The sequence below is a fragment of the Oncorhynchus kisutch genome, linkage group LG19 (genome assembly GCF_002021735.2).
Source record: "Oncorhynchus kisutch isolate 150728-3 linkage group LG19, Okis_V2, whole genome shotgun sequence".
Taxonomy (NCBI): domain Eukaryota; kingdom Metazoa; phylum Chordata; class Actinopteri; order Salmoniformes; family Salmonidae; genus Oncorhynchus; species Oncorhynchus kisutch.
In genome coordinates, this window is record NC_034192.2 from 22154552 (window position 1) to 22172607 (window position 18056).

The window sequence follows — 18056 nt, forward strand, 5'->3', positions numbered from 1 at the left end:
AAGACACACACCCCCACCCCTCATCTTACCAGAGGTAGCGTCTCTGTTCTGCCGGTGCATAGAAAATCCCGCCAGCTCTATATTGTCTGTTTCTTCGTTCAGCCACGTCTCAGTGAAACATAGGATGTTACAGTTTTTAATGTCCCGTTGGTAGGATAATCTTAATAATAGGCCATAAATGTTCTTTTCTAATGATTGCACGTTAGCAAGGAGAATGGAAGGCATTGGGAGTTTAGTCGCTCGCCTCCGGCTTCTCAGAAGGATCTCCGATCTTCGTCCCCTTTTCTGGCATCTTTTCATCACGCAAAAGGCGTGGATCTGGACCTGTTCCAGTGAAAGCAGGATATCCTTCTTGTCGGACTCGGAAAAAGTTTCTTCCAATCCGTGGTGAGTAATTGCTTTTCTGATGTCCAGAAGTTATTTTTGGTCACAAGAGACGGTAGCAGCAACATAATGCACACAATAAGTAAAAAAATATTTAACACAAAAAGCAACAAAATAATAAATAAATCACAATTGGTTGGGAGAATGTAAAACGTCAGCCATGTTCTTCGGCGCCATGATATGCACGCACACACAAACAAAAACTGCGAGCTGTCTTGCACAAAAACTGCGAACTGTCTTACACACAGCCACTTTTTATAGAAATATACAGCTGAATAAGTTTGACTATACACTGAGTATACCAAACATTAGGAACTACTTCCTAATATTGAGTTGCCCCCCCTTCCCCTCAGAACAGCCTCAATTCGTCAGGGACTGGACTCTACAAGGTGTCAAAAGCGTTGCACAGGGATGCTGGCCCATGTTGACTCCAATGCTTCCCACAGTTGTGTCAAACTTGCTGGATATCCTTTGGGCGGTAGACCATTCTTGATACACACGGAAAACTGTTGAGTGTGAAAAATCCAGCAGCATTGCAGTTCTTGACACAAACCGGTGCGCCTTGCACCTACTACCATACCCTATTCAAAAGGCACTTAAATCTTTTGTCCTGCCCATACACCCTCTACATGACACACATACACAATCCATGTCTCAAATGTCAATTTAAGGCTTAAAAATCCTTCTTTAACCTGTCTCTTCCCCTGAAGTGGAAGTGGATTTAACAAGTGACATCAATAAGGGATCATAGCTTTCACTTGGATTCACCTGGTCAGTCTATGTCATGTTGTTAACGTTTTCTATACTCGGTGTATAACCCATACATGACGTCCAGGTCCAGGGGGATATTGAGACAACACAGGGAGGCCAGCCAGATATATTACAGTTCAGATCACATCCAATCACTGTGTGATTATAAGAGTTTGTTTTGTCGATTGCCGAGGGACCCCTGTAGCCTGACGACTCACACTAAATTATTCCACTGCTCTGTCGTTCGCTACATACTGAAGTCTGAGACTGCCATCATTGAAGTTGTTTGTGGTGACAAAGGGCACGAGGGGCTTTGTACAAAACAAAGTCCTCAGCGATTGGATCGTCTGTAGCAAAGCCAATGGCTCTTTACCCAAGTGTGTTCTGGCTCTGGCCCAACCCATCGGTTTCTGGACCAATCAGACGGCCCCGAATGTGGTGGTGAAGGGTCAGGGAGGTACTCAGATCCAGAAGCGTAGGAAAACTAACGTCCGTGGGTGTGGTGTAGCTTTTGGTCAGAGAAAAACGTCTGGGTATCCAGACAAGGACCCCTGCTCTGCTCTACTGACCTTGCAAAGACATACAAGGAAAAATGAATCTCTAACATTTGCTTTTTATCAAGTTAACCTGAGTTTTCTGAAGTTTGCTATTGAATGACCACAGTTATCACTCACCAAATAACTAACTTGAACAGAGATTGGGTTGGTTAAATGACTTATGCAATACCCTGGTAGGTAACTGTCATATGTATTAGTCTATCTTCCAGGGTTCAGCTAATGGTGGTTCTAACTAGGTGACATCTGAGAACAGGATAGGTTTAAAAAATGTAAATTATGTTCTCTTGGACTGCAGCCGATTTACATACTGAAGGACTGAATGTGTTCAATTCAGGGCACAGTTTTTCTAAACATTTATTCAAGTCCAAAATTATCCTGTACTGTTAAATTCTTCTCCCCCTTCAGATGTAGTCCCTCCTATTTAAAAAAACAAAACAGAATCAAGTATGCAACATATCACATTATATTTGCTAAAACAAATATTATATCATCCCATTACATTTGGTCTAAATATTGTCTTCCTCTATCATTCTAAAATAAAGCGAAAACAGGATTGAGACAACACAGGATAATTTTGATCTGGAATAAATGTTTGGAATAATGCTGTCAGAATACAATATGATGTAGTCTTTAACAAAGACAAACCATGGTGATGCATTTCATTGCATTACACTACTGGACAACACACTATGCTGCGATCTGAAACAATGGTCGTTTCCTTCATATCAAAAGCAATACTGACACCATGTGGCAACGAGCATGGACTGCACTGGTGCCTCGGTTAATTGATGCTGATTAAGTGTATTGTGAAAAGACATATCATTTATTTCCTTGGTTGACTGCAGTATCGATACAGAACTGAAACTCTGCTTGTTAATTAGGTTGTATAACACCGTGTTAAAGGAACAATCTGCAGTCAAACAACAAAGCAAACACCCCATCACTGTTTTGGTAAACAGCTGAGGGATGGGGCTGGAGAAATGTAACCACTCAATGGTTCTATTTAATTCATTTAAAAGTCTAGCCATCTCGCTCACAAACCCACACTGCTATTTGATCTTGCATCCTCTGTCTCGCAAATACCGCTGACCACCTTCTTGAAAAACTTCAGGCAGAAGCGTCAGCAAAAAGCAATTCAATGGCACGGATGGTGGTATTTAAACGTAAAGAGTTGAACTTGACTCGGTTACACTATGCTGATGGTTTTCCACTCTAATTATTCCAAAAGAGTAACAGATATGACGGGTGTATGCTCCACAGGGAGCGTAGAGGAATAAGTAGGGAAGTAACAGCCATGAGCCATAGAGAAGATGGTTGAAGTTAAGGGATGCTGTTGTTTTTTGAAAAACCTGTGTGTGTATATATTACTATCCTTGTGGGTCCTGGAAATCCACAAAAGTCCCCACAAGGGTAGTAAAACAAGGAATTCTCCATCGTGGGGACAATGAGGACAAAGGCTATTTTAGGCATAGGGGTTAGGTTTAGGGTTAGAATTAGGGTTAGGGGTTAGGGAAAATGGAAAGGAAGTCAATTGTAGTTCCCCAAAAGGATAGTAAAACATTTGCTGTGTGTGTTTCTTTAAGTGGTGCTGGTGGTACCTGTGTGAGGCTCTGAGTCTGTTGTAACAGGTCTGCTCTCTGTCTCTCCGCCCAACTCATGTGGAATGAGTTACTCTGGCTCTGGATCACAAATACTATCTCTCGCAGGTCTGCAACACACAGACAGCACAGGAACAGATCAGAGAGACAGACACACATCAGGTTAGAAAACACAGCACAGGATGTGAAGTAGCGACCCACACCAACACAACACATTCCCTTTCTAAAGATATTCTAGGGATAATTAACAGATGTCTTAAATTCCCACACAACAACATTCCCTTTCTAAAGATATTCTAGGGATAATTAACAGCTCTCTTAAATTCCCACACAAACACTACCTTACTCTGACCTCCATTGTAGACAATCACCATCCCCATGAATAAAAGTTTAATTTGGCCTGAGTGACAAAGTCCATGAATGTCACACACACACACACACACACACACACACACACACACACACACACACACACACACACACACACACACACACACACACACGAACAGTAAATGATGATCAGTCAGATGGGATTGGCTAATGCAGTGACAGAACTCAACAGATAGCTGAATCAGCCTAAAGCCCAGCTGTCCACTGTGTGTAGCAGAGGCAAGATGGGCAGAAACAAGATGGGCAGCCTAGTAAATATTATTGAGTATCTCCAGTGTGTAACGAGCCCGAGGTTAACGGGGAGCCTGTTGTAGCCGCTCGACAATATCTCTTTAACGGCCTCGATCGCTCTTTAGAGAAGTGGGCCGACCTCGGCGTGCGACACGTTTACATATCATTATTGTGACCTTTATAGGGCCCGTATTACAGGCCCCGCTAATGCAGTTGGGCTTCATGTGGAATCCATTTACAGAATAGTAATGATGGGATGGGGGCTTTCCCTGTGTGACGAATCACATCGGTGGCAATGGGAACGACTGTAAACTACATAAGCTCTCAGACTCTCTTGCTTGCCAACGGAATAACAACCTGGCTAAAGGATTAATGGAGTGAAGAATGTGTGCAACTTTCACCCATCATATTGTTCAATGGAATTACACCCAACGACCCTCATCCAATCCCTTAAGCTGTCTTTGACAAGTTTGTGATGACTGAAAACACAGTTGTCTCACACATTGGGAAAGCAGGCCACATCCAGCTGCTGTACTGACTGACTGGATGGATGGAACATGGGATTTCAAACAAACACCCTTCCTTGAGATTGTTAGATCATTGCCCTTACCAGGATATAAACCAGCAACCTTCTGGATAGTAGTCTGCCTCTCTAACCTCTTGAACAGGTCTCTGAATCTCTGGCCCCATGGCTACTGATGTCAGCCTATAAACACAGAATATGTCTATGGTAGCCACATCCAGGTGTAGACACTAGAGACTATAGAGGAGTCGGTTTGGCCAGGTGTACTGATTGACTGTGCTTAGAGAGGTAGCAGGTGGCACTGGTGCTCCCAACTTAAAAAAGTTAGGAGCACCTAAAATAATGATTTTTTTATTGATTTAGATGCAGCCTATATTGGGCCTATATGTAGTGGTGAGTAGTCATTCAGGGAAGGTGGGGCAAATCCACATGGTTTGGTTTCAATACTTCAAAACCAAAGGGTAGGTGCAGGTAGTCAATAGACTGGTTTTGGTTAAATTGTGAGTTTATTAAGTGGATCAAATTTGGAGCCGCAGTTTATTTTCCTGTGAGAGCGAAGTGGTTTTTAGCAGAGTGGTTAGAAAGGACGTGGAGGGACGATGAACAGGGTTCCCAATAGCTCCACTCACAAACTCTGGTTCTGGTCAAACAAACACAGCAGACAGACCGATTGGACGTGGAGGGCCAGAGCGGTGATGCGCAGGGTTCCCAATAGCTCCACTCATCACATACTCTGGTTCTTGTCAAACAAACACAGCAGACAGACCGATTGCCACGTTGGACATTTTAATTAGCCGCTTAAGTATTTGCACAGAATGTGGTCATAAAGATATCCGGCGGGGAGGTTTGTTTTTATGTCAAGCTTTTTTAACAAACATTAACACGGGGGGTTTTAAACACAAACAAGTCATGGCAGCCAGTGACAGGTCTGTAATCTTCCTCTGGCTAATGGTGGTGGCAGAGCGACACGGGGAGGGAGAGGGGAAGGAGAAAGAGCTGATCTGAGTACACTGGATGACACTTGAACCCATTCCCACACAGGGCCTGAGAAATCAGCAGGGGGTAAACACTGGATCGGTGTCTTTTTAACATAGTGTGTGCGTTGCTCTGAGTGTGCAGCCTCTCTCTCCACCCTGGTTCACCACACCCCATCACAGAATCCCAATAGATCAAGAGGCGTTTTTCCCCCTTTCTCCTATACACGCACACACACCGCCCTCCTCTGAAAGATCAACTTAGAGACAATCTGTCTCTCATACCTTCACACCACCTCTAAAAGCCCTTCTCCTGAGTCTGCTTAGTGTGTGTGCTGTCTGTTTGACTCTGCGCCTGTGTGTACACATGCTTGTGTAATGTATTCTAAAGCCCTAGATGCCGTTCCACAACGGCTTAGCCTTCTGATACTGCAGCGAACAGCAATAACACAACAGCTGCCTGTGACTAGTGCGAAGATCAGATAAGCTGCGTGCCAATCTCTCATTGTGTAGATAATACGTCCCCCCATGCCAAAGCAGAGGAGAAACCGGGGGTAAAAAATAAACTAATTAAGAGTGAATTCACCGTTCCGGGCGCCATACTAATGGGTTTCGATTAATCATCAAACAACGGAGAGGAAGGTAGCGTCCCAAATGGCATCCTATTCCCTACATAGTGCACTACTGTAGACCAGAGCTCTACAGGCCCTGGTCAAAAGTGCATTATGTAGGGAATAGGATGCCATTTGGGACACACAGGATGAGAGGAAAGGATAAATCCTAGTACAGTCTCCCCTTCTAACCTAATCTCCATCAGACCTTGTCCTCACGTCCTATCCCTTTAGTCGCAAATGCTTTTCCACGTTCTTTTTCTAATGCCCCGACAGCCACAGCAGGCAGGCCCAGGGGAAGTGAATGATCGATACATTTATTGAATTACGGCTGATTTGTTGATTTGAAATGGCGGCTCCCATGCCAAAGACATCGCAAAGCACAGAGAAATGCCTCTCAATGACAAACGGAAGTGGATTTTGTCGCTCTGTTCTGTTCTGTGATGTATTTTGGCTGAGAGGGTTGTGCAGTGATGCTTAAGGGGAGAGAAGGTGGCTAGGGAGATAGCGGTGTCCCTTGGCACTGGTCATGCCGTCACACGGACAATCACGGACAGAAACACACAGATGCTTGCACGGACGCACGCAAACGGACAGACGTGCAGGCACACACACACACAGAGTCATTAACCTCACACCATCAACAGATTATTTATTTTACCAGGTCTTTGTCTGATCACAGAGCTGGCAAGCATATGAGTCTGCCGTTTGTTTATCTCTTCTTCCTCTCGCTCTGTATTCAATGGTGCAGGGGGAAGGCAGTCCATCGATAAAAAGACAGTATCTGCCCTCAGATATATTGCCTGGAATGAGACGTGAGAGAGCTCTCCATTCTTATACTATTTCTCATCACATGGAGCCAGCCTTCCTACACTATCATCTCTGCTCAATGGCAAAAACACACTCACCCTCTCTCCTCACCGAAGGCACTGGAGTGTGTTGGAGTTGATATTCGTGTGAGTGAGAGAGAAATAGAAAGAAGAAGACAGAAAGCAAACCCAAGTGTGTTTGTGGTGATGATCAGTGGACTTTACACAAGATCAGATAATGCAGAGGGACAGGATGGTAGGGGGTGAGGGGACAGGGGAGCATGAGGGTAGAGAGGGAGGGTGGCAGAAGGTACGGGGGAAGAGAAGTGCGTTCCCCCCCAGGATATCCTGCAGCGCCTATCATCCCCATCAGTGTCACGGAGCAGAGAAGGTGTGAGATCCACTACAGCTCACTGGCATTTAACCCTTCACAGCTCAGGGCCCGACACACACCCCCCACCACTGTTAAACACACACACAGCAGCACACCTGGGGGAAAAAGAAAAAAGGGATGAAATAGTATGGCTAACTGTGTTACAGCTATAGCGGTTTGGCCTACCAGAAAATTGTGACTGCAAAAAGCATAGACAATACAGAGAACGGGAAAGATCAAGGCAGGTCAATTGTGCGATTTCAATTACAGCGATTTCTTTGACAAATGAAAATCGGCTTCTGTTGAGAAAGATGGAGATCTACCGCCACCGGTGAGGCCATTAGCGTGTTGTGAACAAAGAATGTGTCATTACAGATGCAGAGCTGTCTATTGTAGCAATCAGTGCAGAGAGATGTCAATAGCTCATTTCCATAAGCGGCGGGACCAGCGTCCTCACCGCCGATGCTGATTGGGTCTGTGTAGGAAGCTTCCACGCTCCGATGGCTCGCATCATTGGGCTCCCCCAGACAAGACACTTTGGAATTATCCTGCTCCGGAATTATCCATCTTTCCATAAAAACTAACTTCATGCTTCTCTCTCTCTTGCTAGGGATCCAATTGGGAGCTCCTAGGAAATGGGGCACACAGGAGAGCATTGAGCTGCTCAAGCGTGTCCATTATGCCAGATAGCGCCACAATCAAGGTACACATTCAATATGGCCATCTTTCAGGCCCAGTGAGGTTTCGATTCAGTCGGATGGAGAGAATTTATATTCTACCGAGGGGCGTTTTGGCAGGCCACCAGCCCATGTGTCATATAGCAAGTGCAAACGATTTCCTCTCATACTGAGTTTTAATTGCCTGGTGCAGGGATCAATAGAAGCGCAGTGTGTTTAACTTTCAGCTTACAGCGGGAAAGGTCAGTGTCATAAATATCTCTCCGTGATTTGGAGAGGGGGAGATAGGGAGCTAGGGGACAGAGAGAAATAGAGAATGACCTTATTACCACTCTCAGAAAGAGAGCCAGCCAGACTCAACACCTGAAGTTCGGAGAGGTGTATGTACGCCTACTTTAATCACACTCATTATAAATGCTGCAGTCCAGGTCTCCGTGGAAAACTCAGCAAATGAGTGTTGAAGGCAGCCTTAAACCCCCTACTTTGCATTAATAATTAAGGACCCAGAGGCTATTTAGTTTTAACAGATTCCAAATCCTCACTCCCATCATCTGCTTTTAAACCTCAACGCCTTTTAAGAGTACTGTGGATGAAGTCAACATCATCATCACCACTTAGTACCGACACAGCGTGCTTCTGCATTTTGAGAGAGAGAGAGAGCGAGAGAGAGAGAGAGAGAGAGAGAGAGAGAAACTAGTGTGGGATATTGTTTTTAATATTTTGTGTTTGGTGGGAGTCATCGGTGCGGTCTTGATCACAGAAATAAAGAGCAGGTCAGATGAGTTCAGGAGAAAAACGGAAGGCAAACTGAGTTGGAAGACAAGAGGCGAGATTTGCTTTGTATGATTTTTTTCTCTCCAGAGGCACACACACAGCCGAGCACTTTTGACAAGTACTCCCACAGTGGCCCTGATGTTTAGTGTGTTGAAACATGTTAGACTATCATAAGCTGCTACATATTTTAGAGGAGAGCTTTTGGCTACAGTATGGTTTCTGTCAGCAACTTGTGAGCAGGCCTCCTAGGAGGACACAATGGAGGAGATCTCTAATCATGGGCTGGCTCCCTGCCAATACAGTCGCATGTACAGTGGGGCAAAAAAGTATTTAGTCAGCCACCAATTGTGCAAGTTCTCCCACTTAGAAAGATGAGAGAGGCCTGTAATTTTCATCATAGGTACAATTCAACTATGACAGACAAAATTAGAAGAAAAACAAATCCAGAAAATCACATTGTGGGATTTTTTATGAATTTATTTGCAAATTATGGTGGAAAATAAGTATTTGGTCACCTACAAACAAGCAACATTTCTGGCTCTCACAGACCTGTAACTTATTATTTAAGAGGCTCCTCTGTCCTCCACTCATTATCTGTATTAATGGCACCTGTTTGAACTTGTTATCAGTATAAAAGACACCTGTCCACAACCTCAAACAGTCACACTCCAAACTCCACTATGGCCAAGACCAAAGAGCTGTCAAATGACACCAGAAACAAAATTGTAGACCTGCACCAGGCTGGGAAGACTGAATCTGCAATAGGTAAGCAGCTTGGTTTGAAGAAATCAACTGTTGGGGAGCAATTATTAGGAAATGAAAGACATACGAGACCACTGATAATCTCCCTCGATCTGGGGCTCCACGCAAGATCTCACCCCATGGGGTCAAAATGATCACAAGAACGGTGAGCAAAAATCCCAGAACTACACGGGGGGACCTAGTGAATGACCTGCAAGGAGCTGGGACCAGAGTAACAAAGCCTACCATCAGTAACACACTACGCCTCCAGGGACTCAAATCCTGCAGTGCCAGACGTGTCCCCCTGCTTAAGCCAGTACATGTCCAGGCCAGTCTGAAGTTTGCTAGAGAGCATTTGGATGATCCAGAAGAAGATTGGGAGAATGTCATATGGTCAGATGAAACCAAAATATAACTTTTTGGTAAAAACTCAACTCATTGTGTTTGGAGGACAAAAAATGCTGACTTGCATCCAAAGAACACCATACCTACTGTGAAGCATGGGGGTGGAAACATCATGCTTTGGGGCTGTTTTTCTGCAAAGGGATCAGAACGACTGATCCGTGTAAAGGAAAGAATGAATGGGGCCATATATCGTGAGATTTTGAGTGAAAACCTCCTTCCATCAGCAAGGGCATTAAATGAAACGTGGCTGGGTCTTTCAGCATGACAATGATCCCAAACACACCGCCCAGGCAACGAAGGAGTGGCTTCGTAAGAAGCATTTCAAGGTCCTGGAGTGGCCTAGCCAGTCTCCAGATCTCAACCCCATAGAAAATCTTTGGAGGGAGTTGAAAGTCCGTGTTGCCCAGCAACAGCCCCAAAACATCACTGCTCTAGAGGAGATCTGCATGGAGGAATGGGCCAAAATACCAGCAACAGTGTGTGAAGACTTACAGAAAACATTTGACCTCTGTCATTGCCAACAAAGGGTATTTAACAAAGTATTGAGAAAAACTTTTGTTATTGACCAAATACTTATTTTCCACCATAATTTGCAAATAAATTCACAAAAAATCCTACAATGTGATTTCTGGATTTTTTTCTCTCATTTTGTCTGTCATAGTTGAAGTGTACCTATGATGAAAATTACAGGCCTCTCTCATCTTTTTAAGTGGGAGAACTTGCACAATTGGTGGCTGACTAAATACTTTTTTGCACCACTGTATATAAGGCCAATGGCACGAAGAACAATAGATATTAGGCCAGGCTAACCCTGGGGAGTACTTTTCTTCAGGGCCATAATCATATTTACAATCGCAAATGGTTTGGTCCACAGTCCGTCACACAACTTGTAGGCTAATTGCAATTTTAATGAGTACATCTTCGGCCCCTTTTTCCTTACATTTTACATTTACATTTTTGTCATTTAGCAGACGCTCTTATCCAGAGCAACTTAAAGGAGCAATTAGGGTTATGTGCCCTGCTCAACGGCACAGATACATTTTTCACCAAGTAGGTTGAAGGATTCGGACCAGAGACATTTTGGGTACTGGCCCAACGCTTCGCAAGGTTACAAGGTGTGTTGAGGGAGTCGGACCAGAGACATTTTGGGTACTGGCCCTATGCTCCGCTAGGCTACAAGGTATGTTGAAGGATTCGAACCAGATACATTTTGGGTACTGGTCCAACCCTCTGCTAGGCTACAAGGTGTGTTGAACAATTCACACGAGAGACATTTTGGGTACTGGCCCAACGCTCCGCTAGGCTACAAGGTGTGTTGAAAGACACTCTAATGAAGGTATTTCCTATCTGTAATGTATCCGGGTAGAAGGAACATGAAAAAGATGAGTGCTCGTTTTGTACATGTAACATCTGTAAATCTCACACACTAGAGGACAACTGTGACTAAAATACATCCAATGGCTGACATGAACAGAATAATGGGATGACAATGTGGTGCTAGAGTTCAAAGGAGCTTCCATATTGATTGTGTATGATTTTCATCCCCACCATCTGTTGAGTGGAACTGGGCAGGGACAACAGTTCACTGCATTGATTTACAACGGACGAGGAGGCAGATGCAACTAGGAGAGGAGGGTGGCGGGTTTTGGAAGAAAGTGTACAGTACAGGCTGTAGATGCCCGTATATCACACATTCTGTACACTCATTGAGGTCTGCCCCTCGGTGCACACTCAGCATCAGATGCTCCTTCTGAAGAACACAGAACTGTTGCAGCCACACAATGTCTTCTTGATCTCTGGCCAATGTTTGCCAATTGGATACCCATACATGCTCAACAGTAAATAGGCCAGTGAGTTCAGGGAGTCCTAGCCTGATGCACATGCTTTCATTTAACAGTTTTTCGAATTCCAACCCCACAAACAATATCCTGCGCTTTCAGACTAGCTTAGCCTCCCTGGTGTGACAGAGCAAATTACAAATGGCAGTGCCAGATAGCTCGGTTTGTTCAGATAACAGTGTCTGTGTGCGTTTCCATTCGGCTAAGGTGCCAAATGAGGGCATTATAAACCTGCTTTTGTTTCCGCCTTGACCCAGTTGATTGAGCAAGCCAGCAGAGGTCTCGTGTTTCCCCTCCAAAACTCCTTGGCGGATTCCTGGAGCCCTCCCCTCGATCGGAGCACTCTGCTATTGTATTAGAGCTCTCAAGCATGAAAGGCAAACATCAGATCCCTCCATTCGCTCTACTTATGGAATGTCTGCTGCCATCAAATTAAGAAGAGGAGAACTCCATTGAATAGTGAACAAGTGCAAAGCTGTATTGGGTTCATTTAACTTCCCAGGGTTAACTTTCCACGCCACGATATCCTTCTTTAATGAGACAGGAATTCCTTTAACATCAAACAGATATCATTACGACCATTCACAAGATTTCTCCTCTATACTGTATGGGAGGGGATTTAATATCTACCAGACAACAGGATGTCTGTCAAAAATCCCTTGTTTAACAATGACGGGGAATAAGGAAGCATAGTAGTACAGAACAAGGCCTTCTCTTGCTCGTCTAAAATGTAAACATTGAGACTGTTGTGATATGTCAGTGTAAAGCCTCAGTGATTTGTTAATTCCAGTACATCTCATGCTGGATTACCCTCATTAGCACAGATGCAGCTGAATATAAAACACATATCGCACTACAAATTGTGACCTACATTAATTAATATTGGCCAATACCATACAGCTCTCTCTGAAGGACTGATTAAAATCAAAACACTCGCACGGAACAGGTGCTGGCGTTGGTATTCATTGATGTGACAGATCAATGACTTTAGACAATAGTACATTGAATCATTAAGCACGCTTACATGCACAAAATAATGTGATTGTGGATAGTCAGAATAATAGTTTGTTCAAAACATTTACATGCTTTGCAAGAAGAACAATTTCCCTCATAAGCCTGTTTACATCGAGACATCTGAAATCAGGCTACCTGATGGGACTTATGATAAATGCCGAAAATTGCTGATCAAAAGAAATGTTCTACTACAGTTTTACCATGTTACTTTGGCCAAGTTTTTTTATTTGTATGCAAAAACTATTTCTAAGAGGCATACTTTCAGTTTTTACAAACTCACTCGCACATACATTGGGAAAGTATTCAGACCCCTTGTCACGGTTCCCTCCGGTACTTTCCATGCACCAGTTTCAGAGGTCTACGTCACCGGCCTCTAGGAACTGAACTGTGTCAATACACACACCTGGTCCCCATTTCTTCACTGATTTATATTTGTATAAATGTGCCCTTTGGTTCACCATTGGGTTGTTGATTATGTCTCTGTTGGTCGTGTGAGTACCTGTGCCTTGTTGTTTTGGCTTTCGTGCCGCTTCTGTTGAGCAGATAATTGTGGGTCTCGTCCCGTGTTGTATCACTGTGCATTTGCGTTTTCGGGTATTGTCCCGTGTATTTATTCAAGGTACTCCTCGCTCTTTTGTTTGGGCTTCAACCCTGTGTTTTGTATAGTGTTTGTTTGGTCTTCGTCCCCGTACATGGCACGCAAAAATTTGGGTACTTTTTTTATTTAAACTATTACACATTCCTGCGCCTGTCTCCCGATCCATTATACCAACATGACACCCCTCGACTTTTTCTACATTTTGTTACGTTACAACCATATTCCAAAATGGATTAATTAGTTCATTTCCCGCATAAATCTACACACAATACCGCATAATGACTAAGAAAAAACTGGTTAATTTATTAAAACTAAACAACTGAAATTTTACATAGAGTACCAGTCAAATGTTTGGACACAGCTACTCATTCAAGGGTTTTTCTTTATTTTTACTATTCTCTACATTGTCGAATAATAGTGAAGACATCAAAACTATGAAATATCATATATGGAATCATGTAGTAAATGAAAAAGTGTAAACAAATAAAAATATATTTGAGATTCTTCAAAGTAGCCACCCTTGGCATGCAAGGAATGCATTCCAACCTGGAATGCATTTCAATTAACAGGTGTGCCTTGTTAAAAGTTACATTTGTGGAATTTCTTTCCTTCATGCGTTTGAGCCAATCAGTTGTGTTGTGACAAGGTAGGGGGGTATACAGAAGATTTGGTAAAAGACTAAATCCATATTATGGTATGTACAGTTTAAATAAGCAAAGAGAAATGACAGTCCATCATTACTTTAAGACATGAAGGTCAGTCAGAGCAGAACATTAAGAACTTTTAAAGTTTCTTCAAGTGCAATCGCAAAAACCATCAAGCACTACGATGAAACTGGCTCTCATGAGGACCGCCACAGGAAAGGAAGACACAGAGTTACCTCTGCTAAGTTCATTAGAGTTAAAACCTCTCTGGGATATTCGGGATGGTAGCGTCCCACCTCAACAGACAGTGAAAGTGCAGGGCGCCAAATTCAAAACAACAGAAATCTCATATTTAAAATTCCTCAAGCATACAAGTATTTTGGCACCATTTCAAAGATAAACTTCTCGTTAATCCAGCCACAGTGTCTGATTTCAAAAAGGCTTTCTAGTGAAAGCACACCAAAAGATTGTTAGGTAAGCACCTAGTCACAGAAAAAAACAGCCATTTCTCCAGCCAAAGAGAAGAGTCAAAAAACAGAAAGAGATAAAAAGGAATCACTAACCTTTGATGATCTGCATCAGATGACACTCAAAGGACTTCATGTTACACAATACATTCATGTTTTGTTCGATAAAGTTCATATTTATATCCAAACATTTGAGTTTACTTTGGCGTGTTATGTTCAGTAGTTCCAAAACATCCGGTGATTTTGCAGAGATCCACAACAATTTACAGAAATACTCATCATAAATATTGATGAAAATACAAGTGTTATACATGGAACATTAGATAAACTTCTCCTTAATGCAACCTCTGTCAGATTTCAAAAAAGCTTTCCCGAAAAAGCACACCATGCAATCATCTGAGTACAGCACTCAGACAACAAAACAGCCAAACAGATATCCGCCATGTTGTGCAGTCAACAGAAGTCAGAAATAGCATTATAAATATTCACTTACCTTTGATGATCTTCATCAGAATGCACTCCCAGGAATCCCAGTTCCACAATAAATGTTTGATTTGTCCCTCATTTATGTCCAAATACCTCCTTTTTGTTTGCGCGTTTAGTACACAATCCAAAATCACGACGCGCAGGCAAGACCATGCGAAATTTCAGATGAAAAGTTATATTACAGTTCGAAGAAACATGTCAATTGAAGTATAGGATGTTTTTAACATAAATCTTCTTCTTAATGTTCCAACCGGAGAATTCCTTTGTCTGTAGAATTGCAATGGAACGCAAGCTAACTATCACGTGAATGCGTGTGGTCAGCTAATGGCACTCTGCCAGACCTCTCACTCAATCCCCTCTCATTCACCCCCACTTCACAGTAGAAGCATCAAACAAGGTTCTAAAGACTGTTGACATCTAGTGGAGGCCTTAGGAAGTGCAATATGACCCCATAGACAGAGTTTTCGATAGGGAATGAGTTGAAAAACCTACAAACCTCAGATGTCAACCTTCCTGGTTGGATTTTTTCTCAGGTTTTTGCCTGCCATATGAGTTCTGTTATACTCACAGACATCATTCAAACTGTTGTAGAAACTTCAGAGTGTTTTCTATCCATATATACTAATAATATGCATATATTAGCAACTGGGCCTGAGTAGCAGTTGCAGTAGCAGTGCCCCCCAGTCCCAAAGTTAACTGCACCTGAGATTTAAGCCCAAATAAATGCTTCACAGAGTTCAAATAGCAGACACATCTCAACATCAACTGTTCAGACAAGACTGCGTGAATCAGGCCTTCGTGGTTGAATTGCTGCAAAGAAACCACTACTAAAGGGCACCAATAAGATGAAGAGACTTGCCTGGGCCAAGAAACACGAGCAATGGACATTAGATGCTGCAATAATTGATGTGTCGGGGGCTAGGGTCAGTCTGTTAAATCTGGAGTATTTCTCCTGTCTTATCCGGTGTCCTGTGTGAATTATGCTCCCTCTAATTCTCTCTCTCTCTGAGTACCTGAGCCCTAGGACCACACCTCAGGACTACCTAGCCTGATGTCTCTGATGCTCTCCCCAGTCCACCTGGTCGTGCTGCTGCTCCAGTTTCAACTGTTCTGCCTATGGAATAGGCCACTGTGTTCTCGTGGACTTTCAATGCTGCAGACAATTTTTGATACCTTTCCCCAGATCTGTACCATCGACACAATCCTGTCTCGGGTGCTCTACGGAAAATTCCTTCGATCTCATGGCTTGTTTTTTGCTCTGACATGCACTGTCAACTGTGGGACCTTATATAGACAGGTGTGTGCCTTTCCAAATCATGTCCAATCAAGTTGTAGAAACATCTCAAGGATGATCAATGGTAACAAGAGGCACCTGAGCTCGATTTCGAGTCTCATAGCAAAGGGTCTGTATACTTATGTAAATAATGTTCTCATTTATTTCTAATATAATTGACCAAATTATACAAACCTGTTTTTCTTTGTCATTACGGGGTACTATGTGTAGATTTATGAGAATTATTCTAAAATGTAACCCATTTTAGAATAAGGCTGTAACGTAACAAAATGTGGAAAGAGTGAATAGGTCTGAATACTTTCCAAATGTACTGTAAGAGGGAGGCTTGCGCTACCGGTGCTGGCACATGCGCAGGTCAAAGACACAGCAGGAACGTCGAATAAGCTGTTTACATGTTCTAATCATTCGAAAGACTGCTCAGATAACCTTTGATTTTGACCTTACGCCGATTAAGACAAGCAGAGTAAGGTGTTAACATTAACATTTTCATACCCGGCCTACTGCCATAATCAGTTTAGTATCAGATGATTTGTGCGCATGTGAAAGTACTCATTAAAACGTGCAGTATGTACATTTTGCAAAGAAAGAGTTCAGGCCTTTCTGCAAATACGTTTGTTTTATTGAATCGTCATGGTCACAGAAAGCAATGTCTGTTCTGTGACATATTTATGCGATCCTGATTCAGGAAGTGTGCAGTTCCGTTGTTTCAATTTTATTTTGTACATTGTCGTATAACAACAAGTAAGAGGGTATTGTACAGTGCAATCATACGGTCTGCAATATTGGTTGAATCAAGTGAGACATTTTAGAAGATTCGATGAGCAAACAGCTGAATAAATTCCTACTTTCTGGACCTTTAAAAGTGGTCCTTTCTATTGAACCATTTCTGGATGCATGGAGAATAATCAATGAGACTCACCTAGCTGGCTGTCATAGAGGACTTCCTCTGAATCCTGGTTCTGAGAAGAGACAGAGAGAGAGAGAGAGCGAGATCGAGACTTATTAGAAGGCTTAGTGGCAGGGTTTACTTTTCATTTGAATGTAACAAAACAAACCAGCAGCTCCAAACAATTCATTTCATGTGACAGTCCCACCGTCCCAGTATTAACACTCCCCTAATTTCACTGCACTGTGTCAAAGAACTGTAACAACTACTGGAGAAGGAATAGGTCTATTTAGCAGTCTCAGGGGAGGATTCAGCATAACAGAATGTAAACACACCGGGCCATAGCCGCAGGAAGTCATTTGAGGGTGGGGGTACTGCACTGCCGACGGGGGTGCGATGCAGAACAAAAAAAACATTGCCCACACTGAAGATGTCTACATGGTCCGCTAGTACAGATGTAGTAAAGGCCCACTGTACTACTTTTGTAGTTGAGTTTGATAATTATCTGTACAAAACACTTAATCTGTTAACACTTGTGGAATATAAAAATACTTGCTGTATACAGTATATGTTCTCCAGTTTCTTGAAATACTTTGCAAATGCAACTTATTGCTATGTGAAAACTGAAACGGTCTATTAATCATTTTTACACTTTAGTAGACGCTCTCATCCAGAACAATTTACAGTTGTGAATGCATACATTTTCATATTGGTCCACCGTGAGAACCAAACCCACAAGCCTATGCGTTGCAAGTGCCATGCTCTACCAACTGAGCCAGATCATCACAAACCACTTGATGTCTCAATGTACTTAATTACTGTATTGGTCATTGTTTTTCTTCATGGTGATGGAAAGGCTACAGGTACAAACCTAGATGACCAGCCTATGTACAACACAGTGCATTCATAAAGTATTCAGACCACTTGACTTTTTCCACATTTTGTTACGTTACAGCCTTATTCTACAATTGATTAAATTGTTCAACACAATCTACACACAATAACCTATATTGGCAAAGAAAAAACAGGCTT

At 42.8% G+C, this 18056-nt stretch overlaps 1 protein-coding gene across 1 annotated transcript in view; it reads right to left on the bottom strand.

The window, feature by feature from the left end:
- LOC109864449 (beta-1,3-glucosyltransferase-like) overlaps positions 1-18056 on the bottom strand; it is a 112204-nt gene that overhangs the window by 43371 nt on the left and 50777 nt on the right. The window contains exons 3-4 of the mRNA XM_020452241.2: positions 17058-17097; positions 3290-3399 (exon numbers count right to left, since the gene is read on the bottom strand). Coding sequence (XP_020307830.1) covers positions 3290-3399; positions 17058-17097 — 150 coding nt within the window. The remainder of the gene's footprint in view (positions 1-3289; positions 3400-17057; positions 17098-18056) is intronic.